Source organism: Solanum dulcamara, chromosome 7, assembly GCF_947179165.1.
Source record: "Solanum dulcamara chromosome 7, daSolDulc1.2, whole genome shotgun sequence".
In the NCBI taxonomy this organism is placed as follows: domain Eukaryota; kingdom Viridiplantae; phylum Streptophyta; class Magnoliopsida; order Solanales; family Solanaceae; genus Solanum; species Solanum dulcamara.
Window position 1 is genome coordinate 18,346,641 of NC_077243.1, and position 15,767 is coordinate 18,362,407.

Genomic DNA, 15,767 nt, shown 5'->3' on the forward strand with positions numbered 1-15,767 from the left:
GCTCATAAATTTTTCCATCTCCATCTTCATTATCTTTCTAATTTCTATATGGGATCAGAGCACCATTAAAGATCATTCCTTTGATTTTTTTTTCAATGGCTATTACTACTGAGTCCACCTTTACATCTGCTGGATCTAAAGTCTTGGATAAAAGTAGTCCTTTGTTCCTTCATCCTTCTGATTAACCAGGAATGTCTTTGGTGAATTCCACCTTTGAAGGAAAAGGTTATGGAGGATGGAGAAGATCCATCCTTATCGCTCTCTCAGCTAAGAACAAGCTGGGCTTCATTGATGGAAGTTGCAAAGCTCCTGCTCCCGATAGCCCAAACCTGCAATCATGGAGCAGGTGCAATGATATGGTAACCAGTTGGTTGTTGAATTCACTCTCTAGGGACATTGCTGATAGTGTCCTCTATTTTAAAACAGCTGAAGAACTCTGGAAAGATCTTGAGGAAAGATTTGGTCAATCCAATGGGGCAAAATTGTTTCACTTACAAAAAGAGATTAGTGATTTTTCTCAGGGGTAACACAACATTGCAGCTTATTATACCAAAATCAAAGGTTTATGGGATGAGCTAGACACATTGAATACAAAAACCACCCTGTTCTTATAATTGTGACTCTGGTGAAAATGTGAAGATGGTTAAGGCACACCAAAATGAGAGGCTCATTCAGTTCCTTATGGGACTAAGTGAAGCCTATGTTGCTGTGAGAAGTAACATCTTAATGATGTCTCCTTTGCCCTCTGTAAGTCTTGATTACTCTCTTCTCATCCAAGATAACAAACAAAGAGAGATCTATATTTATTCTAATCCTACAGGACATCACTCATCCTACTTGGTTGCTGATAACAATGGACCTCCTCAGTACCCTCAAAATGAACAGCGGATTCACACACCTGAATACAGATCCAAGAAGGGTAACACATCCTTGACATGTTCCCATTGCAAGAAAGTGGGACATACAATTGACAAATGCTACAGGATTATTGGTTTTCCCCCTGATTTTAAGTTCATTAAGACCGAAAGGGAGCAGAACACTGTGAGAAGCAATGTTGTTCTTCCTTTTGAATTACCTTGTTACCCTAGCTCTCTTTCTAATCTTGCAGGCAACTTTGGAAATCAGTTAACGTATGAAAATTTTTCTCTGTTGGTCCAGCTTTTGAATAAGGCTAAGGTTTACTCAACCAGAAGTTTCCCTTGTTGAACCAAATGCAACAGCTGCTTGTGCTGGTATTACTTCAGTTTTTTGCTTACTCTCTTTCAATTCTAAACCCTGGATTTTAGACTCGGGTGTAACTCAACACATGTGTTTTGATTCAAACATGTTTGTTACTCTCCAACCTCTTTCCCAAGCCATCAGTGTTACTCTACCAAATTCTTTTAGAGTAGGGGTTACTCATTCAGGGACTGTTGCTTTATATCTTGATCTCATTATTCAAGATATTCTTTATATCCCCTCTTTCATGTTAAATCTATTATGAGTACACGAGATGTCCGATCAATTAGGTTGTCTAATCATTTTTTCATCTACCAAATGTGTCTTGCAGGCCCCTTCAGTGAAAAGGCCTTTGGTTCTTGGTGAGGCAAAGAGTGGACCCTATCAGCTATTTTCTTCAAGTCTCTAATCTAAGAGTTTTTTCAACAAAGACAAGGTTTCTTTTTCTAGTCATAGTTTTTCCTCTTGTAATTCCTTATCTAGTTCAGTTCTAAAAATGAGAATTCTGATTTTCACCGCCGGGGAATTTGCCCACTTCATCAATGAACAACCTGTTTTCTTTTCCTCTTAAATCTGATTCTGATTATATATGTGATGTTTGCCCCCTTGCTAGACAAACCAAATTACCTTTTCCTCTTAGTCATATAAAAACCAAATAAATTTTTGAGTTAGTTCATATTGACATATGGAGACCTTGTAAAATTTCAACTTACAATTCAAAGGTTTTATTTCTTTCCTAAATGACTATTCCATCTTTTACAAGACGAATGGTGATCTTATTACTATCATAGCCATCTATGTCGATGACATCATTATCACAGGGAATGACTCTACTGGTATTAGGTGTTTCTTGATGCTGAATTTAGAGTCAAAGATTTGGGTCACTTACACTACTTTTTGGGGCTTGATATTTTCTGAGAAGTTAATGGTTTGATTATCACTCAACGCAAATTCACCCTTGAACTTCTCGCAGAGTTTGATTGTGCCCATTTTCCCCTCGTGTCTTCACCGTTGGATTCTTCTGTTAAGCTCTCCTCCCATTCTGGTGATCTCATTGCTAATCCTACTTCCTATCGTCGTCTTATCGGTAAGCTCAACTATCTTATCCATACTCGACCTGATCTCTCTTATGTCGTCCAACATCTCTCATAGTTCATGCAACAACCTCGTCTCCCTCATTTCATTGCTGCTCTCTGTGTGCTCCGTTATCATCGCTTGGATCCCGGTCAAGGTCTTTTCTTTACTGCAGACCCTTCTTTTTCCCTTCTTGCTTTTTGTGACGCCGATTGGGGTTCGTGCGTCGACTCACGACAATCTGTAAGTGGATTTTACATCACCTTTGGTGGTTCTCCCATTTAATGGAAATCCGAGAAACAAGCATTTATTTCCTTTTCGTCTGCTGAAGCCGAATATCGTTCAATGAGATGTGTCGTTGCAGAACTCACCTGGCTCAATCGTCTTCTTCATGATTTGGGTGTTCCTCCATCTCTCCCCATCTCTGTTCACTCCGATAGCCAAACGGCCATTCACACAGCCAAGAACCCGATCTTTTATGAGCAGATCAAACACGTAGAACTTGACTGTCACTTTGTTAGACAACAATTTCCCGCCGGTTTGATCTCACTCTCCTTTGTTCCAGCTTCGTCGCAGATCGCGGATCTTCTCACCAAACCTTTGTCGTGACCTTCACATCATACTCTTATGGGAAAGTTGGGTCTCGTTTCTCTCACCTCCACCTTGAGGGGGGTGTTGACAATGGTGATTCTGATCTGAAGAAGAATGAAAAAAAAAATGAAATTTGTTCCGACAAGAACAAATGGATCGATTCACCATTAGTATTCTCTCTTTAGACTCTTCTCGTAAGTGTATAGGTGTAAAGAGTTAGCTACATAGCACTTGAGGTTTGTTGGCAATTATTTTACATAACTCTACATAGCACTTGGGTTTGTTGGCAATTATTTTACATAGCACTTAGTATTGTTGGCAATTATTTTATATAGCACTTAGGTTTGTTGGCAATTATTTGATTCACTTTTTGATCCTTTGTATTAGAATAAATAGAATAGGTTACATCAATGAAAGACACTCATAAATTTTTCTATCTCCATCTTCATTATCTTTCTAATTTCTATATACGCTTACCTAAGATATTTTCATGAGAAAATGATATGATATAGCGGTTTCGGTCCTTTTATTCATTACGATCTTTAATTTTTGAATAGTGACAATTTCGTATTGATTTTGCACGAAACATGTATTAACTTTTTAGATATGAAATGTATCTTTAGTGCTTGTATCCCTGTTTGTCTGTATTCGTATCATCTTAGGAGTGTATCCATATTTAACTATATTTTTTTTATTATATAGTCATTTATGAAAGTTTTCATTAATTTATTTCGTATATAAATTACGTGAATAAGTAAATAAATATTAGTTAATTAGTTAGCATAATTATAGATTAGTTTATTTACAATTTGCCATTAATATTTAGCATTGATTACGGTTCAAGTTTGTATAATTCGAAATTTGTATAATATAATTTGTATAACTTTTGTAAAATGTAATTTTGTATAATATAATTTATATAACTGTTTAAAGTTTGGATGTTTGTGTTTGTATAAATTGATTATTTCGAGTTTATACAAAAATAGCTCAATTATACAAACTCACTCGCGAATTATACAAACCTGCGAAGTATACAAACAAGACAGTTTAAACTATAGCTACAACATGTAAATATGCAAATGATAGCTAAGAAGCATAATTAACATACTTATAATAGTTATTTGTAAAATTTCCTCATATAAGCCATCTTTTTATAGATACAAATAGCTAAAAGTAAAAGAATTATAGTACTGTTGTAAAACAAATGGATGTCCATGACATCCACTTTCACTGTAGTGAATAATATTTTCACTGTAACTCACACGTTTTGTACTGTAGATGATAGTTTTTCTCAACAAATTTTGTCTATAAGGCATTGTATCTGCAATACAAAAATACACTGAAAAAGATTACTACTCTACTTTCTTGTTTTATTATTTCTCTCTCTCTCTTTCTCTTCCTTTATTATACTTTCTTTTCTTTGCTATCTATATATTATTATTATTATTTCATAATACGTTATCAACACAAAGCTCTAATTTTCTCCGAATAAGTTAATTTCTATCTCAGAATATGGAAATTTTCAGTCATCAGTTGGATCCAAAATCAATTATGATAATATGTGTCTTATCGATAGTGCCACAACACACACTATTTTAAGAGATAAAAAATATTTCTCTTATTTGATTATGAAAGAAGCTAATGTTAACACAATATCTGGTAGTACAAGACTAATTGAAGGATCCGAAAAAATTAAAGTTATACTTACCGGAGGAACAAATTTGATAATTAATGAAGCATTATATTGTAGTAAGTCTCAAAGAAACCTATTAAGTTTCAAAGACATTCGTCAAAATGACTATCATATTGAGACTACAAATGATGAAAAAAAGAATATCTTTACATTACTACAATGATGTCGGGCAAGAAATTTAAACTTGAAAAATTACCCGCTCTTTCCTCTGGCTTATACTTCACAAGTATTAGCATGGTTGAAACTCATGTCATAGTAAATCAAATGTTTACTAACTTAAATGATTTTATTATCTGGCATGACCGGTTAGGCCATCCCTATTCTAATATGATGCGCAAAATAATTGAGAGTTCACATGGACACTTTTTGAAGAACTAAAAGATTCTTCGATTTAAAGAATTCTCTTGTGTTGTATGTTCTCAAGACAAATTAATTACTAGACCATCAGTAATCAAAGTAGGAATTGAATCGCCAGCATTACTGGAACGTATACAGGGTGATATATGTGGACTCGTTCACCCATCATGTGGACTATTTAAATATTATATGATTTTAATAGATGCTTCTATAAGATGGTCACATGTTTGTTTATTATTAACTCGTAATATGGCATTTGCGAGATTACTTGCTCAAATAATTAAGTTAAGAGCATAATTTTCAGATCATGCAATAAAGACAATTCGTCTTGTTAATGCTGGTGAGTTCACATCTCAGGCATGTAATGATTATTGTTTGTCCACTAGATAACAATTGAGCATCCGACTGCTCATATTCATACTCAAAATAGTCTGGCAGAATCATTGAATAAGCGCCTCCAATTAATTGCTAGATCAATGGTTATGAGAACAAAACTTTTCATTTTATTATGGGGTCATGCTATTTTGCATGCAGCGAGTCTTGTGCGGATAAGACTCACAAGTTATCATAAAGTCTTCCCATTACAATTGACTTTTGGCCAGGAGCCGAATATTTTTTATCTTAGAATATTTGGATGTGCGATATAATTCCAATTGTTCCACTACAACGTACAAAGATGGGACCCCAAAGAAGATTGGGGATATATGTTGGGTATGAATCTCCTTTTATCATAAAATATTTAGAACCTATGACTAGAGATTTATTTACTGCAAAATTTGTTGATTGTCATTTTGATTAATCAGTATACTCAGCATTAGGGGGAGAAAATAAACAGCTCAAAAAGGAAATAAATTGGAATGCATTATTACTATCTCATTTAAATCCTCGTACAAGTAAATGTGAACTAAAAATACAAAAGATAATCAATTTGTAAAATATTGTAAATCAACTGCCAAGTGCATTCACTGACCTATCAAGAGTTACTAAATCTCATATTCCAACTGATAATGCTTCAATTCTAGTTGATGTCCCAGTAAAACAATTAATTAATGTAGATGAGTCTAAACCATGCTTAAAACGTGGTAGACCGATCGATTTCAAAGATAAAAATCCTCGAAAAACGAAAAGGAGCAAACAATGAAGATGGTCATAATATGGAAGAACCTGCTCAAGAAAAGCGAGGAGACATAATAATTGATAAAACCTTGAAAGAGGTTGAGGCGCAAAAAAATAATGAAGAAATTTTAATAAATTATGCCTCATTAGGAAAAATATGGAACCGAAATAATGTAATTGTCGATAATAGTTTTGCTTATAATGTTGCTATTGAAATAATGCAATAAAATGGGGATCTTGAATCAAAATCTGTCGGAAAAAGTAGACAGATGAATGATTGGCGAAAATGGAGAGATGCAATTCAAGTTGAATTAGCTTCACTTGAAAAAAATAAAGTTTTCGGACCAATAGTCCTAACACCTGAAGGTATAGATTCAGTGGGGTACAAATGGGTCTTTGTGCGAAAATGAAATGAGAAAAATGAAGTCGTAAGATATAAAGCACGACTTGTGGCACAAGAATTTTCGCAAAATCCTGGCATTGATTATATGGAAGCATATTCTCCTATGATAGATGCAATCACTTTCAGGTATTTTATAAATCTGGCAGTCAATGAAAAACTTGGCATGCATCTGATGGATGTCATTACAACCTATTTATATGACTCTCTAGACAACGATATTTTTATGAAAATCCCAAAGAATTTAAAATACCTGAAATATATAAAGATTCTCGGAAAACTTGTTCAATAAAACTTCAAAAAAATTTATACACGTTAAAACAATCAGAACGAATGTGGTACAATCGTCTTAGCGAATATTTGCTAAAAGAAGGATTTAAAATGATCCAATTTGCCCTTGTGTCTTTATGAAAATGTATGGATCTGAATTTGTCATAATAGTTGTATATGTTGGTGATTTGAATATTATCGGAACTCTTGAAGAACTTTCAAATGCAGCAAAATGTCTGAAAAAGAAATTTGAAATGAAAGATATTGGAAAGACAAAATTTTGTCTTAGTCCTCAAATTAAAAATTTTGCAAATAAGATATTTGTTCATCAATCAACATATACTGAAAATATTTTTAAAAGTTTTTTTATGGATAAAGCACATCCACTGAGTACCCCAATAGTTGTGGATCTCTTGATATTAATAAAGATCCATTTTGACCTCATGAAAATGATGAAGAGTTTGTTGGTGCTGAAATACCATATCTTAGTGCAATTTGTGCATCAATGTATCTTGCCAACAATTCTAGATCAGATATAGCTTTCTCTGTAAATTTGTTACCAAGATTTAGTTTTTGTCCAACATAAAGACACTGGAATAGAATTAAACATATATTCAAATACTCCGAGGGACCACCAATATGGAATTGTTTTACTCAAATGAATCCATTTCACAATTGATTAGTTATGGAGATGCAGGATATTTATCTGATCCCCATAAAGGTCGATCGCAGACAAACTATTTATTTACATATGGTGGTACAACTATATCATGACTTTCAACAAAGCAAATTATGGTTGCCACTTTCTTAAATCATGCAGAGATAATAGTCATTCATGAAGCAAGTCGACAACGTGATTGATTAAGATCAATAACTCAACACATTCTTTGAAGACAGAACCAAACATATTTCATCAAAATTCTTCTTTACTCATGATCTTCAAAAGAAATGTGAAATAAATGTTTAACAATTTCGTTCAAGTGATAATTTAGCAGATATGTTCATCAAGGCATTGCCAACTTCAATCTTTGAGAAATTGAGATACAAGATTGAAATGCGTTATCGTCGAGATATTGAATGATGTCTTCATCAGTGGAAGTAAAATATGCAGTGCACTCTTTTTTTCTTAATCAAGATTTTATCCTACTGAATTTTTTTGGTAAGATTTTTAATAAGACAGCAACCAATGTGTACTACAAATAATTATGTACATATTGTTTTTTTGTACATGAACATTCAAGAGGGAGTGTTGTAAAACAAGTGGATGTCTATGGGATCCACTTTCACGTGAATAATATTTTCACTGTAACTCATGCGTTTTGTACTGTAGATGATTATTTTTTTCAACGAATTTTGCCAATAAAAGACATTGTATCTGCAATACGAAAACACATTAAAAAAGATTACTATTCTACTTTCTCGTTCTATTATTTCTCTCTCTCTTTCTCTTCCTTTATTATACTTTCTTTTTTTTGCTATCTATATATAATATTATTATTATTATGAAATTATTATTTCATAATAAGTAATTTTTTGTAGACACTTGTATTTTGACTATTTGTATGATTCTTATAGAAATACAAAATCATCAAAACACATCATACATTAAGCAATACAAAATCATCAAAACACATCAGTTCATCTCTGCATAACATGATTACCACAAAGAGAAACATAAACATAGAACATGATTAAATAATATAATAAATAAAATACCCAAAAGAAACATACAATAAAACTGAGAAAGCAAATTAATTAAGCTTCCATAAGAAACTCTTTATCCTTCTCCAACCTCTCCATTGCATTTGCTTCCAAGCTAATCTCCACATCAATTCCTCTTCCTCCATTTTTCTCTGGATACAAATACACCATCCCATCAAACCTATTGTTCGATCCACTTCTCACCATCTCCGGTTTTCCCCATCCAAAATCCACGTCATACACCTTAAATCTCGGTGAACTTCCCACCGCCACACAATTCACTCCTGCATCTTTGTACTGAAATATCTTCGGGCTACTTTCCCACTCCTTGTTCCTTTCCTCAATCGCCTTCGCATCGTGCTTCGCAATTGCTTGCTGAATCATCCCCGCCGCAAACTCAATCGGATTCGACAGCAGCAATCCCGCCGCTGTCACCGTGAAAATCGCCTGAATTAGGTTTCCGAAGTAACTCTCCGGCATCGGAGGATCGACTCTTTTCCGGCAATCAGCGAAGACGGTGTAGACTGTATATTCCTCCGGTTTGAGTTGCCTGGCAAGTGTGACAGCTAACCACACGTGTGCGGAGAGCGATTGGAACGTAGAGAATGATGGCGCAGTGGAGCCTTCTGGCGGGTTAGCATTGACCTTTAACTTGATCTGGTCAATTGCTGACTCGGAAAACTTGAACACCCTCTCGCGGAGAGGCGGGTCCACGCTGGCGGCAACGTCACCATTGGTTGCTGAGTTGGCATGTTCCGGTGCGTCGGAAGGCTCGGATAGATTGAGCTTGACTCGAGTGTTACGAGCCTTGGTTCGTTCAAGGAAAGGCGGGACCGAAATGGAGGTGGCCCCACAACAGAGCTGGGCCCAGGAAGTCATGAAGTGCCACGTGGAAGTACCGTCCAGCACGGCATGATTAAATGCTAATCCCATTGCCAGCCCGTCTTTGAGCTTGGTGAGCTGTAAGCAAGTTGGCCAAAACAATATGAGACCTCAAAATAAGTGATGAATGGGGTCCAACCAATTAATTAATACTACTAACTACTCTGCATTTTTTTCAGTTGAAATTAAATGTAACACAAAATGACAAAATATTTATCAGTCAGATTAATGTAAGTTAATTTGCTGTAAGAAGTATATACTCTAAATTAGTAATCTTAATAAAAGGATAGATAACTTATGAGTTAATCAGATTACAACAAAGAACGCTGAAACCAAAATAGTAATGTATATAGATATTTCTATTCTAAAAATAAACTGCAAGAACTAGTGCTAGGTAAAATTTGGTAGAAGGCCCTTCTTATATTATGAAAGTTGACATACATTACGTTTTACTTTTGGGTCCACTTATACAAAAAAGTGCATGTTAATTTAGCAAAAAAAGTGGGCTAGCATACAATGTGAGAACCCCCGGAACATGACGATCCGCAGCTTAGACATGGAGACACAAAATAAAATGTATTTCATATCGACTAGCTTATGACTTGGAAGATATTGGAAAATGTTGAAAATGATATCATTTCCTTTGTTAGTAAAAGCTGCTGGATCTTTATTGCTCCCTCCGTTTTTAAATATTAGTCATTTCCATAATATTTTGTCATTTTAAAAAATCAAAGAGATAATTAGTTATTTGCTTTCATTTTTATCCTTGGTCATATCATAAATATGAAGTTTACTTGTCCACTTTTTTAAAATTAGATTTTTACTTTATTTGTCACTTTTAACGTATTAAAAAAAGATAATTATTTTTTTTCTATGTTTTACTCTTAGTATTAATTGCTTATTCCTTAAAATATTTTCCTAAGATTTGATATTAAATATCAATTAATAAGGATAAGATGATAAAATAATTCTATCAATCATAATTTTCTTAATGAATATTTATAGTTCAAAATGTGACAAGTAAAAGAGAACAAAAGTTCAGATTCATACTCCGTCACTAATTTCTGTTGCCACCGCCGAACCACTAATTAAAGTGCATTAATAAATGTACGTATATGTGACTAGCTAGCTGAAACTTTATCCACATAATCACAAAAAATACGTGTAATTAACCGGTGCAAAGATTAGCCAAAATACACTAAATTAGGACTAATTAAAGTTACATACGCGTAGTAATGATTTTTTTACTTAGTTATCTTGATTGTGTAAATATTTTTTTACCTGCACGGCGAGAAGAGGCCTATGAAGCCCTTCCAAATTCAAGATTTTGTTACAAGGTAACAAATCCTGGAATTTGGTAATGCCTTCTTCATGATCAGCAAGATGTGCAACTTCAATCCCTTCAGCATCAGCCACAATCACCTCAACTCCATCCATATCATCATCATATTCAACCTTAAAAACTCCTTCTTCATCTTTTCCCAATTTCCCAGCAAGTTGATAGAAATCTTCCAACACTAAAGCCAACCCATCTTTCAATTTTTCCACCGTTTCCTCGAAGCTTTCAGCCCCTAATTTGTAGATCATCAACTTTTGGTTGTAATAAAAAGCTAAGTAAGGTAAATCAAATGTTACCAATTGACATTCTTTTTTCCCTAATGGTTTTTGAGGCTTCACATTTGATTTTTTCAAGATTTTCACATTTGTAACAGCAATTTCCTCCTTTGTCATGGCTAATTTTTTTTTTATTTTTTTTTTGGTGTATGTGTGTTTTTGCAAGATAGGAAAAGGAGCCAAGATAGGTGATTTACTTATACTAGTAGTATAGTAGTAATGAGAGTGTTATATTGGGAGCGGTTGGGGTGCATTTATGAATTACATAATGTGTAGTTGGATATAATTTATTACTACTATCCTTAGCTATTGGATGGCAGTTGAAGGAAATTATTTCACTTTACTTTTGTTTTTTTCTTAGTGTTTTAAGTCAAATATGGATGATTATAATAATTAACACTAAACAAACAAGCTTACGTAATAGGGAATTAATTTTCTCGTCAAAGGATGTAGTATAATCCATTTTATGTGTCGAGTCATGTGTCTTTGTAAATCTCATGTTATGTTACATGAGATTTTGAGTAGTTAAGTGGAAAGACGTGTCTTGTTTTCCAAATACCTAATTATTAGTTTCATTCTTGAAATTGATGGATTATTATCTGACTTTTAGAATATGTTGATGATGCATTTAATTTAAATTTATTATCATTTTATCTTTTAAAACAAAATTAAATTAAAACTCTATATGTGCACTAATGTATGATGTGACTATAATTTAACTTTCTCGCTAGCTCGAATTCTTGCTTAATGATGTGTTTCTTGTTTTATTTTTGGATTGCACTAAGCGACAATTCAATTCTTACCGTAAACACACACCTTGCCATTCTTCTCTTTTATTGTTAATAAATAAATACATTAGGATTGAAATGTTCATTTATCATGTATGTGAATTACTTGATGGATTATCTGATTGCACTAATCTCATAATTAGGGGTAAAATTACAAGAAGAAAACGAATTCACGTGAACTCCTCTGTATCTTGAATTTTTGTTTTATTTTTCTAACTTAGATATGTATGTGAGAAGTCATAAATAAGAGAGAACTTTGGTGCAATGGTAACATACAGCGTGCACCTTTGTTCATCTATGTCTTGGGATCATCTCCAGATTCTTCTTGCCAAACTAATTCTTAATCTCTTTTTTCTGATTTTTTTTTTGTTTTTTTATTTCTTTGCTCTTTTTGGTTCATTCTTCAAATTCTATTTTTTTTCCTTTTCTTTTTTGTTCTTTGTTCCCATTTTGCTAATTTTCTTTTCTAATTTTTTCTTTTCTTTTATGGGTTTTTTCATTTCATTTCTTTGTGCTTCTTCTTTTTTTCTTCATTTTTGAATTTCAAAATTCTTAAAGAATCAAAATTTTATTTGTCTTCCTAACTTCTTCTATGCATAAATTTTCAATAGCATTTTTACCAAATATAATGACTTTTTTTGTGTATAGTTTCTTGTCATCTCTTTTTATTTTCTTTTTCTTCATTTTTTTAATTGTGAAGCGGATTTTCTTGTAATGATGTTATTATTTATTGCCTTTAAGTATGGAAACTCATTAAGAGTAATTGTAAATTAAATGATATTTTTCGTGGATAATATTAATTATTATTTGCTCATCAAGTTATTGTCATGAAAATTTTATGAAATCAAACCAAACAATATTCAAGTGCACTCATTTTCTGAAAATTCTGAATACTTTTTTGTTCATAGTCATCTCTTTAGAGTTCCGCTATTTTTTTAGGAAATCTAACTCATTTGGGAGATCAAAGAGGATTACCTATTTATAAAGTGAATCTATACAAGATTAGGAATAAAGATATCTTAAACAAAGTAGGAGTGACCTCGATAGAGGATAAAGTGCGGAAAACGAGGCTGAGATGGTTCGGACATGTGCAGAGTAGATGCACCGATGCTTCGGTGCGGAAGTGTGAAAGGTTGGCTAGTTATGAATAGTTTAAAGAAAGATAAAGGCGGGTCGAAAAAGTATTGAAAAGAGGTAATAAGACAGGACATGAGACAATTTCAAGTTATCGAGAACATGACGTTAGATAGGAGGTTATGGACATGAATTTGGAGGTTAGATAGTTGATCATTGTCTCGCTTATTCTTCTTTACTACTAGCCATACTATTAGTTGTATTACTTTTTTAGTTTCTTGTACATTGAGTTTATAACTATTGTTTAGGATACTTTTTCCGGTCATCTGTAGCATTTCGCCATGATTTTTTTCATTTCCATTATTTCGTTTTCTATACTGCTTCAGACTATATTTATTTTTGATGTGAGAGTGTATCGAAAACAGACTCTTTACCTCTAAGATAGTGCTAGCTGGTAAGGTCTGCATACACTCCCTAGACCCTACTTTGTGAGTTTACACAGATTATATTATTGTTATTTTAATTAACTTCACAAAAATGATAAATAACTTATTATCAAAAATTAAACCGAAGTGTACAAGATCTATACACCATATAGATATAATCATGCATGTAAGTGAAGTCTTTTCTAATTAATCATTTGGAAACCGTTTAATGACTAATAAAACACTGACCAGCAGAGGTTTGAAAATAGGAAGTTGGGGAAACTAACCGTCATTATTAATTGTTCAAGCAAAGTGTTTATTTTAGCTTTTTCCCGCTGATTTAATTATTATTCAACAGTACTATTGTACAACATATATAAATGATAATGACATTGAAAGGCCTTTAAACCTGTCCAGTTTGGCATTTTAATGTGATCATCCACTCTCTAGTCAATCCCCAGCTTTTGCTTTTACATCATCATGCATGCAAAGATAAATCAGAAGTAAATTGGATTAATAATAGTTAATTTTTCGTATCGTTATTTAACTAATAGTTATTAGCTTTCAGTTTTATGTTGAAAAAATTTGAAATAAAGAAAAAATGTGATTTTTTGAGATAATAATTATTAATTAAGTAATTATCGAGAAATTAACCCATTGAAACTTCCTATCAATCCGTAAGAATAACGTCATTATGGAGAATATTATACGCACCATAATTATTTTTAGAAGATATGCATTTTATGAGCATAAAAGACAAATCATAAATATTAAGAATATTTTTGACTTTTTATTATTTTTTCAAATAATTATAATATTTACATCGACTTACACAATTTTGATTGTTTGATCACTAAATATTAGCTACTTTTTATAGATATAAATATTCGATAATTCTATCTTCTAAGATGACTTAATATAGATATAGAAAGAAAGGTAGCGATTTATTATCTACTTTTGTTAGAATTTGGGTTCTATTCTCTACAAAATTTACACACTTTCTCGAGTAAGGATCTTTTGGCCATAAAAATTATTCATCAAATAATTTTTATTTTATTTAAAAATTAGTATTTGGCCATGAAAGTTTCAAATTCAACTCGAAGTTATATTTTAAATACAAGTTATTTTTTAATTTTTTTTCTTTTAAATTTATATTTAAATACATTAAACACCGACCTACATGGCCCCCTGGGCCCGCTTTTTTATTAGATAACTAAAATAGATGGTTAGGCGTTTATTAGAAAGTATCGCATGTAGACCGTCCGTCCGTCAACTAGAAAGGTGGTGTAATAAAACGTTGCAGGAATGAATGAACTTGTAAATTAAAATATTAAATTAAAGGTTTTTTTTTTCTTCTTAATTTTTGATATCCCGCATTAAAATTCAATTACATCTGAATTTACGTTGAAAAATTTCACATTGAAGATAAATCGCTTCCTAACAAATGCGACTTCATACCGTTAAATATATAAGCAAAAATATCATTTAAATATCAAAAATATTATCTAATATAAATTATTCGGCACATTTTAATAAGCATAAAAAGATAAGAAATATATAATTAAATAACGTCACATATTTTGTTATTTCATCCGGGTAATTTAAGTTTAATCGAAATATCTATTTTCTATTGTGACTCAGTTTCAATATTGGTATAAAGAACCCACCTTCAATTTGGGTAGAAAATTAAAAGGCAATAAAATTCGACGGACTACGTCGAATTGTCAATGAATTTTTTTTTAAAAAAATAAAATCGACATACTTTCATTGGTTAATTTTCATGTAAAAAGGGGCAAAAATTATTATTTTTAAAGAAAATCAACGGACAGACATACTGATATTTGTTTCTTTTGCAAAATTAAAGGGCATCTGTCGATTAATAAAATGTAAAACTGTAGTTGAAGGATATAAATAAAAAGAGATAAGTTTCAAAAACATATTTGAACTATTCTTTTTTTTTTAATTTCATATCTAAAATATTCGGAATATGAGTTTCATACTTAAACTATCACTTCTTAGTTTGAGAAACACACCTCTCTTTTATTCCACTCTCACTATGGTGTGTGCTACACTCTCTCTTTCATTTTAAAAAAATTGTCACATCATACTCCATATAGACAAAATATTCCATCTAGACAAAAATTAAATAAATTCTTAGAATTAATTAAACTTAAATATTAAAATATTAATATCCCATCTTCAAAAAAAATATAAAATAAAATATAAAATATTTTTATTACCCCACCCCACCACTTTTTCTCACCATACTCCCCCATCTCCCCCCCCCCCAAATTCTTTTGTTTTATTTTTATTTTCTAAATTTCTTTTATAAAAGTTTTTTAAAAAAATTCTTACTTGATCTTCCACCTTCCCCTTCAAATAATAATTTAGATATTACTTTTATTTTATTTTTTTAAAACCCTCTGCTTTCAATTTTTTTCTCGTTTTGTGTTAGATACATACACATGAGTGAGAAAAATATTTTAAACTTTTTTTAAAAAAATAACTTTTTTTAAAAAAAAAATTTCATTTTTTAAAAATATAATTTTTGGTTTTTTAAAAAG

General features: G+C 32.1%; 1 protein-coding gene across 1 annotated transcript; it reads right to left on the minus strand.

The window, feature by feature from the left end:
- Positions 1-8,339: 8,339 nt before the first annotated feature.
- Positions 8,340-11,092, minus strand: LOC129895722 (BAHD acyltransferase DCR). The gene is made up of 2 exons (XM_055971476.1): positions 10,584-11,092; positions 8,340-9,380 (listed from the first exon to the last, which is right to left on the minus strand). Exons 1-2 carry the CDS (start codon positions 11,031-11,033, stop codon positions 8,475-8,477), a joined length of 1,356 nt encoding a protein of 451 aa, XP_055827451.1. The 5' UTR covers positions 11,034-11,092; the 3' UTR covers positions 8,340-8,474.
- Between the last annotated feature and the right edge of the window lie 4,675 nt (positions 11,093-15,767).